The 18,227-nt window shown below is 38.8% G+C and overlaps 4 protein-coding genes across 13 annotated transcripts; 3 read left to right on the plus strand and 1 right to left on the minus strand.

The window, feature by feature from the left end:
- The first annotated feature begins 222 nt into the window (after window positions 1-222).
- LOC122053696 (MOB kinase activator-like 1A) lies at window positions 223-1,627 on the plus strand. Of its 7 annotated transcripts, XM_042615688.1 has the most exons (7): window positions 223-329; window positions 415-463; window positions 575-683; window positions 761-854; window positions 941-1,074; window positions 1,137-1,300; window positions 1,381-1,627. In XM_042615688.1, exons 1-7 carry the CDS (start codon window positions 304-306, stop codon window positions 1,453-1,455), a joined length of 651 nt encoding a protein of 216 aa, XP_042471622.1. In that variant the 5' UTR covers window positions 223-303; the 3' UTR covers window positions 1,456-1,627. The 7 variants fall into 7 exon arrangements, with proteins under 7 accessions (XP_042471622.1, XP_042471620.1, XP_042471621.1 ...); XM_042615686.1 differs by having other exon boundaries at window positions 415-683; XM_042615687.1 differs by having other exon boundaries at window positions 1,137-1,627.
- A 268-nt stretch (window positions 1,628-1,895) lies between these two features.
- On the plus strand, window positions 1,896-9,585 carry LOC122051802 (protein FIP1-like). 3 transcript variants are annotated; one of them, XM_042613098.1, is made up of 14 exons: window positions 1,896-2,136; window positions 3,339-3,426; window positions 3,636-3,744; window positions 4,216-4,265; window positions 5,048-5,114; window positions 5,521-5,593; window positions 5,880-5,935; window positions 6,768-6,864; window positions 7,384-7,468; window positions 8,309-8,371; window positions 8,694-8,753; window positions 8,915-9,007; window positions 9,079-9,141; window positions 9,222-9,585. In XM_042613098.1, exons 1-14 carry the CDS (start codon window positions 2,075-2,077, stop codon window positions 9,330-9,332), a joined length of 1,077 nt encoding a protein of 358 aa, XP_042469032.1. In that variant the 5' UTR covers window positions 1,896-2,074; the 3' UTR covers window positions 9,333-9,585. The 3 variants fall into 3 exon arrangements, with proteins under 3 accessions (XP_042469032.1, XP_042469034.1, XP_042469033.1); XM_042613100.1 differs by having other exon boundaries at window positions 3,339-3,400; XM_042613099.1 differs by having other exon boundaries at window positions 3,339-3,400; window positions 3,640-3,744.
- Window positions 9,586-9,701: 116 nt separating this feature from the next.
- LOC122051801 (pentatricopeptide repeat-containing protein At2g06000-like) lies at window positions 9,702-11,901 on the plus strand. 2 transcript variants are annotated; one of them, XM_042613096.1, is made up of 2 exons: window positions 9,702-10,705; window positions 10,820-11,901. In XM_042613096.1, the coding sequence occupies exons 1-2, from the start codon at window positions 9,723-9,725 to the stop codon at window positions 11,373-11,375; spliced, it is 1,539 nt and encodes a 512-aa protein (XP_042469030.1). In that variant the 5' UTR covers window positions 9,702-9,722; the 3' UTR covers window positions 11,376-11,901. The 2 variants fall into 2 exon arrangements, with proteins under 2 accessions (XP_042469030.1, XP_042469029.1); XM_042613095.1 differs by having other exon boundaries at window positions 9,702-11,899.
- Window positions 11,902-13,606: 1,705 nt separating this feature from the next.
- On the minus strand, window positions 13,607-17,538 carry LOC122051803 (probable GTP diphosphokinase RSH2, chloroplastic). Its single transcript, XM_042613101.1, has 6 exons — window positions 16,775-17,538; window positions 16,511-16,696; window positions 14,859-15,319; window positions 14,600-14,758; window positions 14,178-14,532; window positions 13,607-14,098 (listed from the first exon to the last, which is right to left on the minus strand). Exons 1-6 carry the CDS (start codon window positions 17,453-17,455, stop codon window positions 13,820-13,822), a joined length of 2,121 nt encoding a protein of 706 aa, XP_042469035.1. The 5' UTR covers window positions 17,456-17,538; the 3' UTR covers window positions 13,607-13,819.
- Between the last annotated feature and the right edge of the window lie 689 nt (window positions 17,539-18,227).

The raw sequence follows: 18,227 nt of genomic DNA on the forward strand, positions 1-18,227 counted from the left end.
TATTTTGGGATTCATTGACAAGTTTCTTTAATTGAAGGGGTCAAAATAAATAGTAAAAAAGTAATATTTAATAACTCAGTCAATAATCGTGTTTGCTAAGGCGAAGGCGTCCTAGCTGGCTTCAGATGAGATTTGACCCAGTATGACAGGTGTCGCCTTGTCGCCAGCCTGTCAGCTCCCTATTTATTAGTCAAACCCCTCAAAAATGAGAAATTTATTTAAAGGTTTATTCCTCCCGCTGCAACAGAGCATCCTCTCTTCTTCCTCGAACTGGCTTACGAAATCGATCGAATTAAGCACAAAATGGTTCCTTTCGGCATCGCCCACAGGTTCTTCTTCTTTATTTAAATTTAAGTTATGCTTTTTTGAATCAATTTCGATCGTATTTTGATTATTTTATCTGAATGAGAGTAGAAACCAGAAGACTTTTCGCCCCAAAAAGAATGGCGCCTCAAGCAACAAGGTCAGAAACTCTTCGCAATCCTCTTCTGCTTCTTCTTCCCATCCAAAGTTCTTGGGTTGTTTCTGCATATCAGAGTTCTGTGAAGACGAACAGATCCTTTTGTTTCAACAGGGTGCCCGACTTAAAAGGCACATCGATGCTACTCTGGGCAGTGGCAACTTGAGAGAAGCTGTGAGATTGCCACCCGGAGTGGATTTGAATGAATGGCTCGCTGTCAACAGTGAGTTCTGAACCTCAGATCATTTATATGTTCTTCTGTCAAAATAAAACGATCAGTAACTCTCATTCTTCTTTCAGCTGATGATTTCTTCAGCCAAGTGAATGTTTTATATGGCACTCTAGATGAGTTCTGCACTCCAACTAGCTGCCCAGTAATGTCTGCCGGACCAAAGTATTCTTCTTCACATTCACTAACAATATAAGTTTCAGTCCCTTTTTTTTCTGTTTTTCTGAACATTCATTCACTGTTCTTCATAGCTATGAGTATAGATGGGCTGATGGAGTTCGAATCAAAAGGCCAATTGAGGTTTCGGCACCAAAATATGTGGATTATTTGATGGATTGGGTCGAAGCTCATTTGAATGATGAAGACATATTCCCCCAGAAACTTGGTATTCTAATGCTCTTCCGAAGTCAGTTTTCCTTTTGTGTTCACTGACTCTGGCTTCCTCAGGAGCGCCGTTCCCTCCGAACTTTCGACGAGTCGTCGAGACGATCTTCAAGCGCCTCTTTCGCATATATGCACACATATATCACTCTCACTTTCAGAAGATTGTTAGTCTCAAGGAGGAGGCTCATCTGAACACATGCTTCAAGCACTTCACACTGTTCAACAGTGTAAGCAAAGCAATGTCAGAGTTTGCACTGGATCAAGCTGGACTTGATAATGAAATCTCTTTTCGCATTGCTTTTTGCAGGAATTCCATCTTATCGAGGAGCGAGAGCTTGCGCCGCTGCGCGATCTAATCGATTCGATCCTCCAGCCATACTGAGAGGATCCAAGGCACCTGCCTAAAACTTTTCAATATTTCTTGATAGTCTTGATGTAGGCGATTTTGTATAGCAACATTGCCAGAGAGTTGTAAGACAAGTTTGGCAAAGAGTAAAATTTGATCTGTGTTTGGAAAACTCTCTGAATGCTATGAAACAGTTGTTCTTCGAAAACGAAATTACATGAGACAAAAATAATAATAATAATAATAACGTAAGAAAATAATATTACTCTTCTCCAAAAAAGCTCTTATTGTGACTTTATAATTTAAATTTATCATTAATTTTTAAGTAGTTTTTTTTAAAAATAAATAAATTCTTCTCTCAAAGTGTCAAACACGCCTAAATTAGTTCCCTTCGCTGCTCAACCGCAACGTGGCGTCGTGGGCCGTTAGAATTAGCGGGGTCGACCGTAGTTTCTTCAATTGGGAAAATAAACCCGGTCGAGCCCCTAATTTTCCGATCGGGAGCAACGACCGTTGTCCGCTTCTTTCGCTGCTTCGCGGAAGAATGAGAGCTGCGGATTCCGATCGCCGATCGCAGCGTTTGGAGAGGGGAGTGGGTGAAGACTGAAGAGGACTCGATTGGATTGCCAGTTTCTCCTCTCTGGGTGCCGCGGCGATGGCCCACGAGAGACCCTCCGCCTCCCCGGCCGCGGCCCTCTCTGCAGATGGAAACAACCTGTAAGTCCTCGCCGAACTCCAATTCCTTCCCGGATTTGTAATTGATTTTAGTGCACGCTTTTATAGAGTTGTCTCCCTTTGTCCCTGGATCCATTTAGGGTCGTGCTGTTGGGCATCAAGGGGAGAGGATTTCCCCTAACAATGTTTATAGCTATGTGGGTGCTGAAATAGAAAATTTTGGTGATGATTGCGTAGTGATTTCTCGTGAAGAGCTAATGTGATGGGGGAGAGTGTTTTTACTGAACAATTTCTTTGAGATATAAATGTTTAAGTAGTTCATGTCGTTAAGAGTTAAGACGAATAAGAAGAATCTTCTCTTTCGTGCAGGCTAGGGGCGTAGCTGTGTAATCCTATCATGAGGGTGATGTGAATATAACCGAAAAAAAAAATTCTCTACAAAAGGATACTTCTTCATTTTACCAAAGGATCTCTATTTTTGAATTTAAAAGTTAATAAATCTACCTAACTAAACACTAGGGAAAGGAGCAATACATCCTAGAAACTTCTAACAGAATGATATATCTTACCATTTTTATAATTTTCATTGCTATTTTTAAAGAAAGGTAAGAAATTATGACTATTTATTATTTCTTTTTTTTAAACAAAAAGTGTCTTTTCTCACAAATAAAAAAAGGTTTACACGGTAAAAGAAGTCTTTTTTAATAATAAATTGCAGATGTCTTGATGTAGCTACCTAACAAATTTTAATACAAGTCGAGTTGAAATACAAATAAGGTAGCATGTTTCAACGGTCTAATTTGTTTATGTTGTATATGGGTTAGATTTGAGAATCAAATGCACATTTCAAAAACAAAAGAAACAACTTTGAGGATACATTATTTATCCCATTGTTCTTGCTTGGTTTTCTTTTTTCCAACAATAAGTTTTTGAGGCAACAACAAACCAAAAACCACAAGGCATCTTATACATGGTGATTCTGATTGATCTGGATAGTAGAGGTACTGAGCCCAATGCTTCCATTCTTGGTGTTTTGTGATGCTAATACAAATTAAATTCATGAGTAGGGAGCCAATATTTCTTCATGAATGGCATTGCATCACTTGATCCTAATAGGTCTCTTAGATTTTTAGCGCGTAGATAGTGGGTCATTTCTGAGCAGTGTTTCAATTTTGATTTTGGACTCTACTTTTAATCTTGTATCTGTCAAAGTTTTTTTATTTTTTATTTAAAATTTGTTATAGGTTTCTTGACATCCTACATGAAGCTCCATTCTCTGGTCATCGAGAGCCTCGAAGCATCTTTGGTAGTGCTTTATATTGTCTCTTGTTGGCAAGTATACTTTCTCCTTTTTACTTGATTATTCTATTTAATGAGCCTATTTTGAAACAATATTACAATGAGGGAGCTGTATCTTCACAATAAACTATAGTGCTTCAGTGTTTCTTGTATATATTTGCACTATTTTGTACCCTTTTGTCATTTTTATCTTATTTTCTTTCATATATATTAGATATTCAGCATTCATCTCATTGTTTTAGGCAGGATTTGCCGTTGTAGCTGCAGCAACTCCATGGATATTTCTTGTAGTGCCAAAATCAATTCCAACACTGCTTTGTAGTTGCAACGTTCTACTTCTGATCCTTACAGGTTTTAGGTCCTCTTCTCTTTTTTATTTCCATTTCTGGTTGGTCAAATACTCCGTGTTACTTTATTTTATGTTTTTCACTACCTTTTAATTTTGTCCTTTTATGAGTTTTGTGCACAATTTTGGCATGCTTTACCATTTAGAGGCAACTTTCCTCTAGTACACATGATCCTCTTATTGTTACCTTTCTAGTTTCTACATGCACGTGGTGCACAATCATAATTTCACTATCCTCCATGCATCTTATAGACATAAGGACTGTTATTCATCTCTGTGGTAATGTTGACAACTTTTGCATTACTCTACATTTTTAGTTTGTTGGATTTGATCTTCTGTTTAATTTCTTTTTCCATATTTTTCGACCTTGCGATTTATTTTTCCTGGTTGTCTTTTAAGGTCTTCATTGTTTAAATTTTCTTTGAAATAGTTTGTTTTAACACCCGTCTTAACCATGTGATTTTGACATGCTACAGGTATGTTTCAGCAATATTGGGTTTACCAGGTTAGAAAAGTGCGCTTGCAGGTACTTTTTGCTGCTTCCAGATGCACTCTCAATCTGAATTTTCCATTCTCTCTTAAATAATTTGAAGTATCATTTTAAGAGTTCTACGAGCATCATATTAGATAAACAAGTTATTTGTATACAAAGTATTTTAGATAGTATTCTAATATTGTACATCCAAGGATCATTTTCTTGGGAAAATTCTTTTTGAGGGATCCTTGGATAACTGTTTGGCACGTATGAACACATTACAAAATGACAAACAATTGATGAAAAACTTCTGGAAGAGGCAAACACAATTATGATATGCAACACATTTATAATCTCCCTAACGATACAATGTTATTCCAAAGCAGTAAAATAAAAACTTTCATACACTGGCAGCCTTGAACTAATTATTTCAGGTTTCTACCAAGAGGTCACTTCAATTTATTTTATTGGAAGCTAATGTCAAAAACTCTATATGGGTACAAAGATAAGGTTGTCAAAATAATTGCTTTTGCCAAAAAACAAAGGGGTCATTTTGTGACCCTAGTTGGGGCTATATAAAGAATATAGAAGTTTAACCTGGTGAAATGCCACCTGTGTGAAGCAAACCTTGGGTGACAATTTATCTGATACACTGTTTATATCGACTTTGTTAATTCTTCTTATCTACTTGTTAAATATTTGTAAATCCCTGCTGTAGCGATCTGAATGAAGGTAATTCATAAAGATCTTCTTTTAAGCTATAATTTTTATTCTTGTGCCCTAACAAGTCACTGTGTAAGAAGCATCTAATAATGGTTTATGCATGTATTCAGGGTTATTATTCTTTCAGCCAAAGATTGAAGCATATTGCTCGACTTCCTTTTGCTACCATTACCTACGGTATGTCCTACCATTAATTCATCATCATTTTTTTGAATCATCTACGCCAATATAGTTTCCTTTAAGGGGATCTAATAGTGACCTAAACAAAAGAATATCTTCAGAATTTTCCTGTGATCACTGGAAGAGATGTTACTTGTCATGTAGTCATTGGGAGAGAATGTGATTACTTAAGTTGCAAAATTCTGAATTCTAAATTGGGAATTCCTTTTTTAATTTCCCTTATCCTTATATACAAAAGTATTTCCCTTGTTTCCATAAAAGTTAAAATTATCTATCTGGTTTATATACTTTTTCTACTGAATGACTTAGTTAAAGCAGGGAAACAATCTAAGTGAGCATGCTGTTTTTCCTTGTGGAATTTTGCAAGCCACTTGGTAACTATCTCTTGCTTTTGGTGGTGTAGGAAGTGCACTGATGCTACTTGTCTTAGTTTGGCAACCATATATCAAGATATTATCCATTACAGCATTGCTGAGGTATGTCACTTGATGTCCTCTGCAACTTGTATCCAATTTGTTTGGTTACATTATGTGTTCACGCTCAGGTTTCCAGTAGGTTTTTATATAGTACAATTACAAACCTATTTAATACGCACATAAATGCATATATATAATTGCAGATTCAAACATTTATTAGCATGATGTGTATCATCTTCATCTAGTGACTGTTTCTGTGTTTCTCTAATATAAATTCATAGTGCTTGTAACAAACTTGGACTTCCTATTGCTAATTGGTTGAATCCTTTTACTCTGATATTTGCAGGATAGTCGTGCTTGTCGAAGTCATTTGTGCTGGATGCTTTATGAGTGTATATGTTGGTGAGTGAATTTATTATAATCTGTTTTTATCTTACAAATGTTGATGTATTTTGATTTTTGGATGGTTTGGCATGTGTTTTGGTCACATATTTGAGGTCTATGATCAAGTAGTATAAAAGTGATTACCCACCAGGGTACAACTCATTAGTATTCTTCCTTTTTTGTCAACTTATCTGCTTAGCTATACAATTTTGCTAGTCATGGTTAAGGTTGATCATTATACTTGGTGGTTCTGCTTCCTACACAGGAGAAATCTTTTTGAGCAAAAAGGCCTAAGTTACACAGTAGTGCAAACCTAACCTATTGCTATAAGTTCCTGAGTTTTGAAACGGAACTTACTATGCTGAACCTTAAACTGGAATTGCCTTGACCTGCTGAACCAGTTGGTTTCAAATACTCTTTTGGTGGATGTCCTTCAGTATTATTAAGTTTTAACCACAATGGCTATTCTGTTGTAGTACATGGAAATAGTAAAGATGAGTTTCTATACATAGATTATGCACCAATATAGAAGTTTAACAAACTACACGACTAACATTTACAGGCTTCTGATTTTCATCCATTCTGATTCTAGGTGTTTCTGTTGGCCCATCAAGGAATTTTCCATCTAATTCTAAATTTACTTATAACCTATGCTAACCTCTAGTCATGACCACAAAATTGTTGCTGTTGTAATCCTATTTAGATTGGAAGAGGAGCATGATTACATTTGACATACTTCATAGTTTTCGTTCAGCCTTTTATGGTTTATATGTCAGAGAATCAGGGGTATCTCTCAATAATAAATTCTTTATGCTAGTATGTTTTACACAGAGGATCTTTGTTTTTGCAGGCTATATCCATCAATACAATTCTTTGGATAGCCAACCTGATATATTGAGGCCTCTTTACTCTGCATTACAACCATCAAGTTCATTGGAGGATATGAGGTTGAATTTATCTTCCTTGTTGATTTGAGCTGTTTAGCTCCTTGAAGGATACTATCTTGAGCTACTAACATTATTCAGGTTAAACAGGCGGACAAAAGCACAAGGAAAAATGTTGGATCATAATTGAATTATTGAATTATTTAATGAATGCATATTTGATATTCTATTTCACATCTCGCTTTAAGATTAGGAAATAAAGATGATATGCATTATCTCAATTTCTTTTTTTTTATTCTATTTTTTAATATTTCTTGATTTTATTTGCTTAAAGCATTCTTTTTTAACAAAAGAGCATGTGCAGTTTTCTAGCAGAGCAAGATTAACATAACTTTAGTAGATTGAATATGTGCTCCTGAATATATTTCTTCTTGCACTATCACTCATTCAATAATTTTTCTTCTAGTTACATAACTTCGTTTTAGCTATAATGTTGTATCCACTAGTTCTTGTTCTAAGCATTTCTTTCATAGTGTTGTTTGACATGTCTATCTCAGTATCAATGCATTTTGATCTTAATAGATATTATGATGGTGGCCGTCTTTCAGACCAACAAATGGCTTTACTGCAGTACCAACGGGAAAATCTTCATTATTTGAATGAAGAGGTATCTATCAAGTTAGGAAATGAACTATAATTTGATTATATGCAGTTTAAATTCCTCCTGTGATTGGCTTTCTAATTTTGTATAGACTGCCTGGTGCACATCAATATTTGTAATTTTATGAGTTGAGAGGATTTTCATCATATTTCTAGCCAGTTTTTTTTTTTTTTTTGGAAATTGTGATTCCAGTCAATGAGGTCTTAGACTTTTGGTTATAGTTCATTTACATATGCATGTTTTTAAAGGTTTATATCTAGGTTTGAAGTTTTTTAAAGGTTTATATCTAGGAAGAATGAGAACTGAGTTTTTTTTTTTTTTTGTACGTGTGTTCCTGGATCCTGGAGGAGCTTCCACTGGTGGTTTGCAAGCTAATGGAGATCAATGGATTGTGAGTTGAAGGCTGCTCGGCAGCTCTCAGATAAACCCTACTTTGTAGACGACCATACATCTCATTAACTGATGACCTCCATCTTCTTCATTAGAAATTGGCAATGCTGTTCTCACCTCCAGCTATTGTTTCAAGCGAACAACTGGAGGAGGTATCGTGATGGCAACATGAGGTGTTGCCTTCACAATACCTCCTCCAGTTGTTTGCTTAGCGGAACCCCCTGCAAAAAGAATATGGGCAACTCTGTAGTTTTGATTCATTCTGTGTTATTGGGCAGGACAAACAATAAGTTTCATCTGCCTCACTCTGCATGGAACAAAACTGCAAACTTTATATTACTATCTACTATCATTTTATACATGCTTAATTGCTCTTTCATTTTGCTAGTCATCATTGTAACATAAGGTAGAAGTAACTTAGTACATCTTTTCAAGGTTCAAATTTGTTACTTGCAGGTTCTCCGTTTACAAGAATGCGTAAGCAAATATCAAGGATCTGATGATGGAAATACTCCACAGGTTAGCTAAATATCTGCTTGATTTTCCATTTAGATTAAGCAATCCCTTTGTGACAAGCTTTAGGTTGGAATACATAAATAGTGATAATTCTTTTAAGTATGTCATCCTCTAGTTCCCTTGCAAATCAAATTCCTAGGGTCAACTTGTAGGTTAGGTCAATTCTCTTCTGAATCATGGCAGACCAGATAATGCTAATACTATTTCTTTACCTTTTCTTTTTTTCTTTTCTCAGCAGTTTGTGATTGTAAATATACATAATGATAAATATTTCTGCCTCCATATAATTACCTTCTTAGCATGCTTTGCCTCTCTGTCCATTCAGGTTGATCTTGCTCATTTGTTGGCATCTAGGAATCAAGAACTTCGAGCACTGACTGCCGAGGTACGACAAGCTGTTCTCTCTACTCATATTAGAACATCTGTATGATTGTTGTTCACTACTTTGCTATACATTGATCATTAAGAATGTCATAACCCTGTTGCTACTCAGTTAGATGGCGGCATTCTGTTGTATGATTAAATCATCTTGTATAAACCATGCAGATGAATCAAGTGCATTCTGAACTTCGCCTTGCTCGTAATTTAATTGCTGAGAGAGATGCCGAAATCCAGCACATGCGAGTAACAAACGACCAGGTTCACAAGCTCAACATGCATATTTTCTAATGCCAAAATATTAAATTTTTGCTTACAGCAGCTTACTGCAGTATATCGAAGAGAACGAGAGACTAAGAGCTATTCTAGGAGAATGGAGTACTCGAGCAGCTAAGGTCGCTTTACTAAAACCATAGTGCCTACTTTGCATTAACACCATTTTAATAGAAACTGCAACTAAATGTATCTGGCACAGCTCGAGAGAGCACTTGAAGCCGAGCACTTGTCAAATGTGGAACTGCAAAAGAACATCACAAAGCTGAGAAGCAAACCAAGCGGTCAGTGGACCGACAAGCATCAAAGTTAAATCGGCCCCTAAACATAGGCACCTACTCTGGTGTGACTCAAACTCCTCCTTCGGCCAACATTGTGCACATGTATGGAAGGCACTTCTGGAGATGTGCACATGCCAAACAAAACTTATGAGTTCTCAAACAGAGCTCATTACTAGCAATGAAGTGGTCGATTTTTTACGCCCATAGTAGACCTTAGTCGAGTGCTTGTAGATAAATATGAAGATGCAATGGCTATACATCATGGCTGTTTTGATTTTTTTTTTATACATATCTAATTGGGATGTCTGAAGTGAAGTCTTAGTATAATTTAGAGATTACGTCTCTAAAATAGTACCGGTAAAGCTGGGGGATGTCTATGTTTCGTTGGAATAATTTTGAAAATACCGCGCTTTAGAGTTTAGATGCTATCCCACGCCCCGCTCCACCATTTCGTGAGCTGCTGCAGCCGCAACCTCCTCCTGCTCGCCCGGCCCGCCCACCGCCGCCTATTTGCCGCCTCCGCCCCGGGATCCGAACCGGCCGATCTCTGGATCGCGAAGGTAGTCTCTACCATCTTCCAACGCGCCCCCACTCATGCCGCTGCCGCCGCCCGCCTCTCCCCCCTTCGGCCTGTCCTGTCCCCTTCCATCGTCTTCACGTCCCTACGTCGCCTCCCGGATTCCAGCTCTGCCCTTGGCTTCTTCTACCTTAGCCGCTCGGACCTCGCCGTCGTCCACCTTCCCCAAACTTTTACATTCCTGATCTCCTGCCTCTGCCGGTCTGGCCTACATGAGGACGCTGTGAAGTTGTTCGACGAAATGGCGAGGGACGGTCACACTGTGGATGATTCCTTCGTGGAGTTTCTAGCTAATTCCTGTTTTGAAGCTGGTAAATTGGACCTTGCCACTGCCTTCCTTGCTGCGGTTTCCAAGTACGGATATCGTTTCCAATCCTACACCTTTAACAAGTTCTTAACTTCTCTAGTTCGGAGAGACCGAGTTGGTGATGCCGTTCTTTTTCTAAGACAGAATTTAGGTTCTCAGTTTCTAGCTGTCGATACATGTAGCTTCAATATAATCATAAAGGGCCTTTGTAGAATTGGCGACTTGGATACTGCATTAGAGTTTTTCAATCAGATGCAAAGATCTTGCTGTGTGCCAGATATAGTTACTTATAACATTCTTATTGATGGACTCTGTAAAGCTGATCAGGTTGATAGAGGGCACGAGATTTTGCAGAAAATTCAATTGGATAGTGCATGTGTGCCGAACGTGGTCACATACACATCTATCATTTCTGGTTATTGCAAAATTGGCAAGATGGAAGAGGCATATGAGGTTTTCGATGATATGATCGGTGCCGGAGTTAAACCCAGCAGGGTTACATTCAATGTCCTTATCAATGGGTATGGTAAGCTGGGGAACATGCCATTGGCAATTTCTTTGTATGAGAGAATGTTAATTTGCGGTTGTCCTCCTGATGTTGTTACTTTTACTTCATTGATCAATGGGTATTGCAGAAGTGGACAGCTTGATGATGCAATGAAGATCTGGGATGAGATGAATCAAAAGGAAGTAAAGCCCAACGGATACACATTTGCTGTTGTTATACATTGTTTGTGCCGGAAGAACAAAGTTGGTGATGCGAGGAATCTTCTGAAGGTACTGAGCAGGAGGAGAGATGTCGTGCCACAAGCCTTCATTTACAACCCTGTCATCGATGGGCTTTGTAAGTCCGGCAACGTGGATGAGGCCAATTCAGTTCTACTAGAAATGGAGGAAAGGAGGTGCACTCCAGACAAATATACTTATACTATACTGATCATTGGACACTGCATGAAGGGGCGAATGTTTGAAGCTGTAGAAATTTTCCAGAAAATGGTCGATTCAGGATGTACTCCAGATAGAATAACGGTTGATTTTTTCGTACCGTGTCTTTTGAAGTCTGGATTTCCCCATGAAATCAACAAGATAAAATCTTTCATCTCTGGAAGGAGTTCAAATTTTGAGATACCAGATCTTCAGGACATTCATCTACCCATTGGTAAATGCTTGGATATTTCAGTAGCTATTTAATTAATAAGGGTATCATGATCATCACAGAGCAGGGCCTTTTAAAGGACACAATAGAGAAATCCAACCTATTGAATTGAAAGTTAAACCATTCATTGCGGTATCCCTATGACCACAAAGCTTTGCCACTGTTTTCTCAAAAAAATGAAGATTTTTGATAGAGGTGCAGGTAGGCAGCACGGTGTCACTGCCTGCCACTTTTTGTGCTTCTTTAGAAGCATTATGCAGCACATAATTTTATGTTGATGTTATTGCTGTGATCCATGAACACAATTGAGTTTCTATTAAATGGTTGATTTGAAGCTCAGTGAAGATATTAACAAGATAGAGAATACTAAACAAGATCTATTCAACATTTATTAGGCCTGATCTTGTTTCTTCATATACTAGTTATAATTGTTTAAAATAAGTGTTTAGGTGAAGTTTTGCTACTTATTCTGCCTTATGTTTAGAAATTTTGGCTGCTGGCATTTTCATTGCAAAGAAGATGTGCACTTTTCTTCTTATAAGAAACTTGTGTTTGAGAGCATCCCCTTGTGATATTATGCAAAGGAGTATTTGTTCTTGGTATTTGAAGCATCACAATTATCATTTGCTAAGAATTTTATGAACTGAGCTGTTCATCTATTCTTTTTGATAGAATTGGATTTTACTAATTTGCACTATCAGGTAACATGTTAAGGTACATCTATGGACTGAGCTGTTAATTTTTTTGATGAAGTTTCTGTAGATAGCTGTTCATATGCACATAAATATGCAGAAAAGTTTCATGTGCACAATGCAAAGTATGTGTGATATCCTGCTCTAAGATACAAATGTTTTCTGCTATAATCTGGATAAACAACACTTAATTCACACAATAATAGATGCAATATTAACTTCACTGAACATCTAGTTCTAGAATAAATTATGTTGGCTACTCCAGTAGTATTCTTCTCAGTTACAGAAAATTTCCCTTATTGTAAGATCTGTAAGAGATTTAAATGTTTGGAACTGAGCTTCATCTGTGGTGAAGGGTGAAACTGTCACCTTGGCATTCTCATACTATGTAGAATGGATAAATCACATGGACTTCACTTAACAACAACAGTGACATATATACTGGAACCTGGTTTCATGATTAATTAGGATGGGTAACATCGAGTGACCGGCCTAGCCTCACGTAAGTATTCAACCAGTCACCAAGGTAAATCGGGAAGCACATGCGACAAGCAGCCCAGAAACCCAGTATTCCTTAATTGCAAGCCCCATTTGGAGAAAAAATCCCGGCATCCCCATACTCTGTAGACTGGGATAAATCAAGTGGGTTTTACTCAACACCAACAGTAGTATATGTACTGAAACTGAGCTTCATGATTAACCAGACTGGATAATATCGAGTCTAGGATGATTGGCCCGGCCCACAGAAATTTCTCACCCCACAAGGATAAATCGGGAAGTACATGCAATGGATAATCCAGAAACCTAGCATCCCTTAGTTGCAAGTCCTATTTAGAAAAAAAGAAACTTCTATATATACACTGTAGCTGGGAATCGAAACTCTGAGCTTCATGAATGCATTATAAGTAGAGCTGCAAGCGAATCGAGCCGACTCGTAAGCTTTTCGAGCCGGTTCGAAAAATATTCGATTTGTATTCGAATTTATTGAATTTGAGCCGAACTCGAACATGTTCGAACTTTTTTTCGAATCGAACTCGAGTCCAAATTATATTGTTTGAGCCGCTCGTGAGCCTTAATATTTATTAATATGAGTTAAATATATATTAAATAAATAAATTTTGAATGTTTCGAACCTATTTTCAAACAATAATTCAAATAGTTCGCGAACATGTTCGAATATTTCGAGCCGAACTCGAACCCGAACCCTAATTCGAACTGAACTCGAACCAAACATTTTGAATTTTTTGAACTTTGAATCAAGCTCGAACTCGAATATATCTATTTCGAGCCGAATTCAAACCTTAAATTTTTCTACATATTTAGCTCAATTCAATTTGTTTAAACCCCTAATTATAAGTGCCTTTTGATCTCAACTTTGGTTTTTAATGTCTGATTTTGTTGGCAGCTGTGCTTTTTCTTGTAACTTTTGTTCTTCCTGTAGTCCTTATTTCTCCAGTACCAAGCATGAATTCTGTATTGGGCAAGTTATCCAAATAGTTTCAGCAAAAAGGAAAAAGTTGAATATTATTGCAAGTGCGTGTAGTCATATTACGCCACAGATGACAAGGTGTTCGTAAAAAGCAAAACATCATCAAACACATCAGAAACAAACAATTTGCATGATCGTAGCCGAGAACAAATGGCAGACTTGCAAGTTACAATTAGTCTATGCTGATACAATGAGATTCCTTATGCCTATAATCACTGGCAATCTGTATTTACAGAGATAAGAACTCGCATTGCGAGTTGAAGTTGTAAGTCCTGGGCTTGGGCAATCATTAGGTTCCTCAACCATGCATGCTAGAGAGCGCAAGTCCTCGTTCATACATGCGTTGGATTTCTTCCCTATATTCAGTCAACGACTCGTCGGAGAGTTCTGGGGTCAACTCCACGACATCCCCCATCTTTAGCTTCTGGCTCGGGTCAGTCACTGGCTTGTGGTTCAGTCTTGGCCTCAATTCCAAATTCACAGGGAAGCTACAAGGGGATCCTCCAGGGCTACCTTCACCACCTCGATCCATCAAGTCTGATACAGTAGTATCTGCTGGAAACTCTTGAACAGACATCTGCAACAATGGACGGTAAGTATCTGATATCTTAACTATCAGCAAACATCAATTTGGGGCACAGTGAAAGGAAGCACACCTTTTCATTTTCCAGTATTATGGCATAAATGGGTCCATCGTGGCCACACTTCTGCGAAAAGGCATAAGGGCAGTCGCCGGAATGAGAAGGGAATTGGCATGTTGGCGTGCTTAAATTTGTGTCCCCAAGTGATTCACATTCTTCCTTCTTTAGCGTTTCGCACTGCCAACTAAGAACCCATCTTGCCCATTCTACCATTTGAAGTACAAATGAGGGGTGGCTGGAGTTACCCTCCTTGTATCTCCAATGGGCTGCAATCCCATATTCAGCCTGCAAGTGCATCTCCTTAGTTCGAATCTGAACTTCCAGAGGAAGCATCCCTTCAGTCATTACAACTGTGTGCAAGGATTGATACCTGCAGGCAATGATCCATGATTACAATAACAATCTTATTAAGTAGATGATATTCATCGATGGCTCACCCATTAAATTTAGGACAGGTTATGTAGTCCTTGAATCTCCCAGTAACTTCGTGCCATAGTCTACGAACAATGCTTAGAGCCTTATGACAATCTTCCTTATTCTCAACGATTAGACGCAAGCCATTAATGTCATGGATTTGATCAATGCTTAACTTTTTCCTACAAATAAGCTTTTCTATAGTTAGTTTCACATCAAAATTGCAGTTACATCAATAACATTTTTCTAACATGCTAACATCAAACCAAAGTGAGTTCTTACTTGACCATTTTGGAGTAAACGCTATACAAGCTCTTATGCCTTCCACACAGAACATGGTAAGTAACACCTTCATCTGTTAAAGCTTTCCCTAATTCCTGGGACGCAGACGCAACCAGTGCTTCATCAGAGGATCTCATAAGCTGCAAAGACAAATCTCTGTGCTTCTCTGGATGAAGGTGTCTGAAACTCAAATTCTCTAAATGTTCCTTCCAAGTTGAGATTCCCAACCTACTGGCCAACGGAGCAAAGATCTCCAGAGTCTCCTTTGCAAACCTCTGTTGTTTAACAGCAGGCAATGCTTCCAATGTGATCATGTTATGAAGCCTATCTGCTAGCTTTATGAGAACTGCCCTCGTATCTGCCATTGCCAGAAACATTGTGTGCAAACGATCAGCTTCAATAGCTTTGCTAGCGGTATTGCTATCACGAGCAAGCTTGCTCAAGTGGCTCAGCTTAGAAACCTGCAAAATGGAAGAAATTATTTCTTCCAGAACTTGCATATATCATTGTAATTATTTGACCAACGCTACCACAGCAAGGAATGTAAGAAAGAAAATAGAATTATGGGAATGAGAAATCGTACTGAACTGCATACATAAATGTCTCAAATAAGTACATTAGACAACCCACAAGCTTAAGTAGACACTTGATATGAAACCCAGAAATGCAGCATCATCCCAGTATTCAATAACATATCATTGACACACACTTTCATGCTATCTTAATCATCTGGCACCCAAATAATCTTGGCGACAAATAACCTTATGTGTGACAAAAAAGCAACATTGGCATGACAAAAATACTTTGAGTATTCTACCTAAAAACCAAACACCAACATAACATTTCTAAGTAGGGTTGTAAACAAGCCGAGCCGAGTTTTTTGGTGTTCAAACTTGTTTGATAAGGTAACCAAACCGAGCCGAGCTTAAAACGAACCAAGCTTTTGAAATGAGTGTTCAAGCTTGGCTTGATTTATTTTTTATGAGCTTGAGTTTGTTTGAAGCTTGGCTTGAGTTTGATTCATTTAGATGTTAATATGCTCTCAATTCGAGCTTGGTTTGAGCTTGGTTCGAGCTTGGTTCGTTTAGATGTTATCAAACTCTCAATTCAAGCTTGTTTGATTGTTTGAAACTTTTAGTTATTTGATTGGTTATTAAGCTTAATAATTTAAATTTATTTATTTTATTATTTATTTAGCATATTGAAAAAAAATTTATTAATGAATATGGTCCGTGAGCATTGTTCATGAACGTTGTTCATGAACGTTAACGAGCTAAACACATATGTGTTCAAGATTGTTTGTTTAACTTAACGAGCTATTCAAGCTTGTTTGTTTAATTAATCTTATGTATATTGAACGAACATAAACAAGCTCTTCCCAAGCCGAACACCAAGCTTGTTCACGAACGCTTGGTTCATTTACAGCCCTATTTCTAAGCGTATAAAGTAGCAGTTTAGCATCAACCAAATAATTACCTTTGATAAGCATCATGAAGGTATAGAATGACAGCTATGCAGGGAAATTTTTCTAACATGATAAGTCAAGTATAATTTCTACTCAGAGAAGAACAGTTACGGAAAGAAAAGAAACAGCATCAAATTGATAAACTTCATCGTCTCTACTGCTGACAGGCATATAAAATACAGCATACCCCTTCAACCAGATCTGCTATGCCAGCTCCAAATGTATGAAAAATATGATCATAATCCATAAAGGAGTCATCCAGGGTATCATGTAAAAGCCCTGCAGCAACTACTGTAGTATTAGCTCCAATCTTCGCCAATAAAACTGCTGTCTCAACACAGTGCTTCAGGTAAGGGTCTCCACTCGCTCTCATCTATCATAAAGGGCATAATCTGGTCAATTGATGGTATATTTCAACTACACAACCATAATATGCAAAATTTACATTCACCTGACCCCTGTGAGCTCTCTCGGCTTCATAAAAGGCCTTGATGATGATCTCCTCGCAGAAAATTTTGTGTCTTGACTGAGCACCGGCAAGCAATTCCATGGCGTATGGGTCGTAGTTCGGTGAATCGATCACACTAGTATCCAAACCGAACGGCAACTCTTCAACATCGACTGTGTTTCTACTCGAGGATATGAAGTCGGGAGAAGCATAATCCAGGCAGGAACTGATCGCGTTCCGAGTAAACCCCTTAAAAGGCCTATCTTTCCCGGTTCTCCGATCGCCCCCCATCCACTCCCGAGGAGTCCTCACGAAAGGAGGGCTCTTGGACGATCCACTCCCGCTGCACGACGCCGGGCCGCGGAACACAGTCACGGGGCTAGGCTCTCGGCACTTGAACGGCGACGGCGAGTAGGTATACGAGCTCCCGAGCTCGTCGGACCTATCATGCCGAAAGGAACCGAGATCAGCGGCGTGCGAGCCGGCGGAGGCCGAAAAGATGCGGGACAGACCACCGACGATCGGTTTGTGGGAGCCCGCGGCGGCGGCGGCGGCGGCGGCGGCGGACGACGAGGGAGCAACGGAGCTGGCGCGGGGGTTGAGATCGAAGTCAGCGGAAGCGGCGATCTGGCAGGAATTGTGAGCGGTGGAGCAGACGGTGAGGGCGATCGCCGGGACGGACATGGCGAACAAAGATCAATCCTTTCCAAGGAGAGAAGGGAAGCGATAGGGATTGGGAAATTTGACGCTCCGATTTCTAATTCCGCCAACAGAAGCGAGAAGAATAATCTAGTGCGGGCGGTGGACCCACCATATTTTACTATTAATGGAATACGGATAAAGCAGCACCACAAAAATAATATTTTATAATTCATAGAATAATCTGGTCACATTTTTTTCTTATTTTCTAATGATATTTTTAAAATCCATTCGATATTTTATTGATTTAAATAAATACATAATTTTTAAAGTTTTTGATTTAGATAATTGATCCTTTCGGGAATCTGATAAGACAGGATTGTCAGAATGACATGTCTGAAATATTGACTACATCTCCATGACTCAGATGATGAGATGTCCTCTGTATTGACCAAGTCATCAAAGGTCCTCTAGTCGGCAGTATCTGTAACCAGCGATCGGGGTGCCCCGATCCCTAGTGCCCCGATCCCTAGTACCCCGATACTCGAGGCAGGTCTCACGAGTATATAAGCAGTCGAATCATGGTAGAACAACTAAATAAATACAAGACGAGTACAATGACGTACCCTGGCCCCGGGGACGTCCACGGATGGATCGGTGAGCTGGTCGCGCTGCTGCTCGAGTTGTCGCAACCCTGAAAGACAGATGAATGTGCCAGCTGAGGAGCTGGATCTGACTGCCGGGAGTCGAGTGTGACCTGGATCCGACAAACAACATGCCGGCTGAGAGACAATAGCGGCATGCCGGTCGAGAGATG

The sequence above is a fragment of the Zingiber officinale genome, chromosome 3A, assembly GCF_018446385.1.
Source record: "Zingiber officinale cultivar Zhangliang chromosome 3A, Zo_v1.1, whole genome shotgun sequence".
In the NCBI taxonomy this organism is placed as follows: domain Eukaryota; kingdom Viridiplantae; phylum Streptophyta; class Magnoliopsida; order Zingiberales; family Zingiberaceae; genus Zingiber; species Zingiber officinale.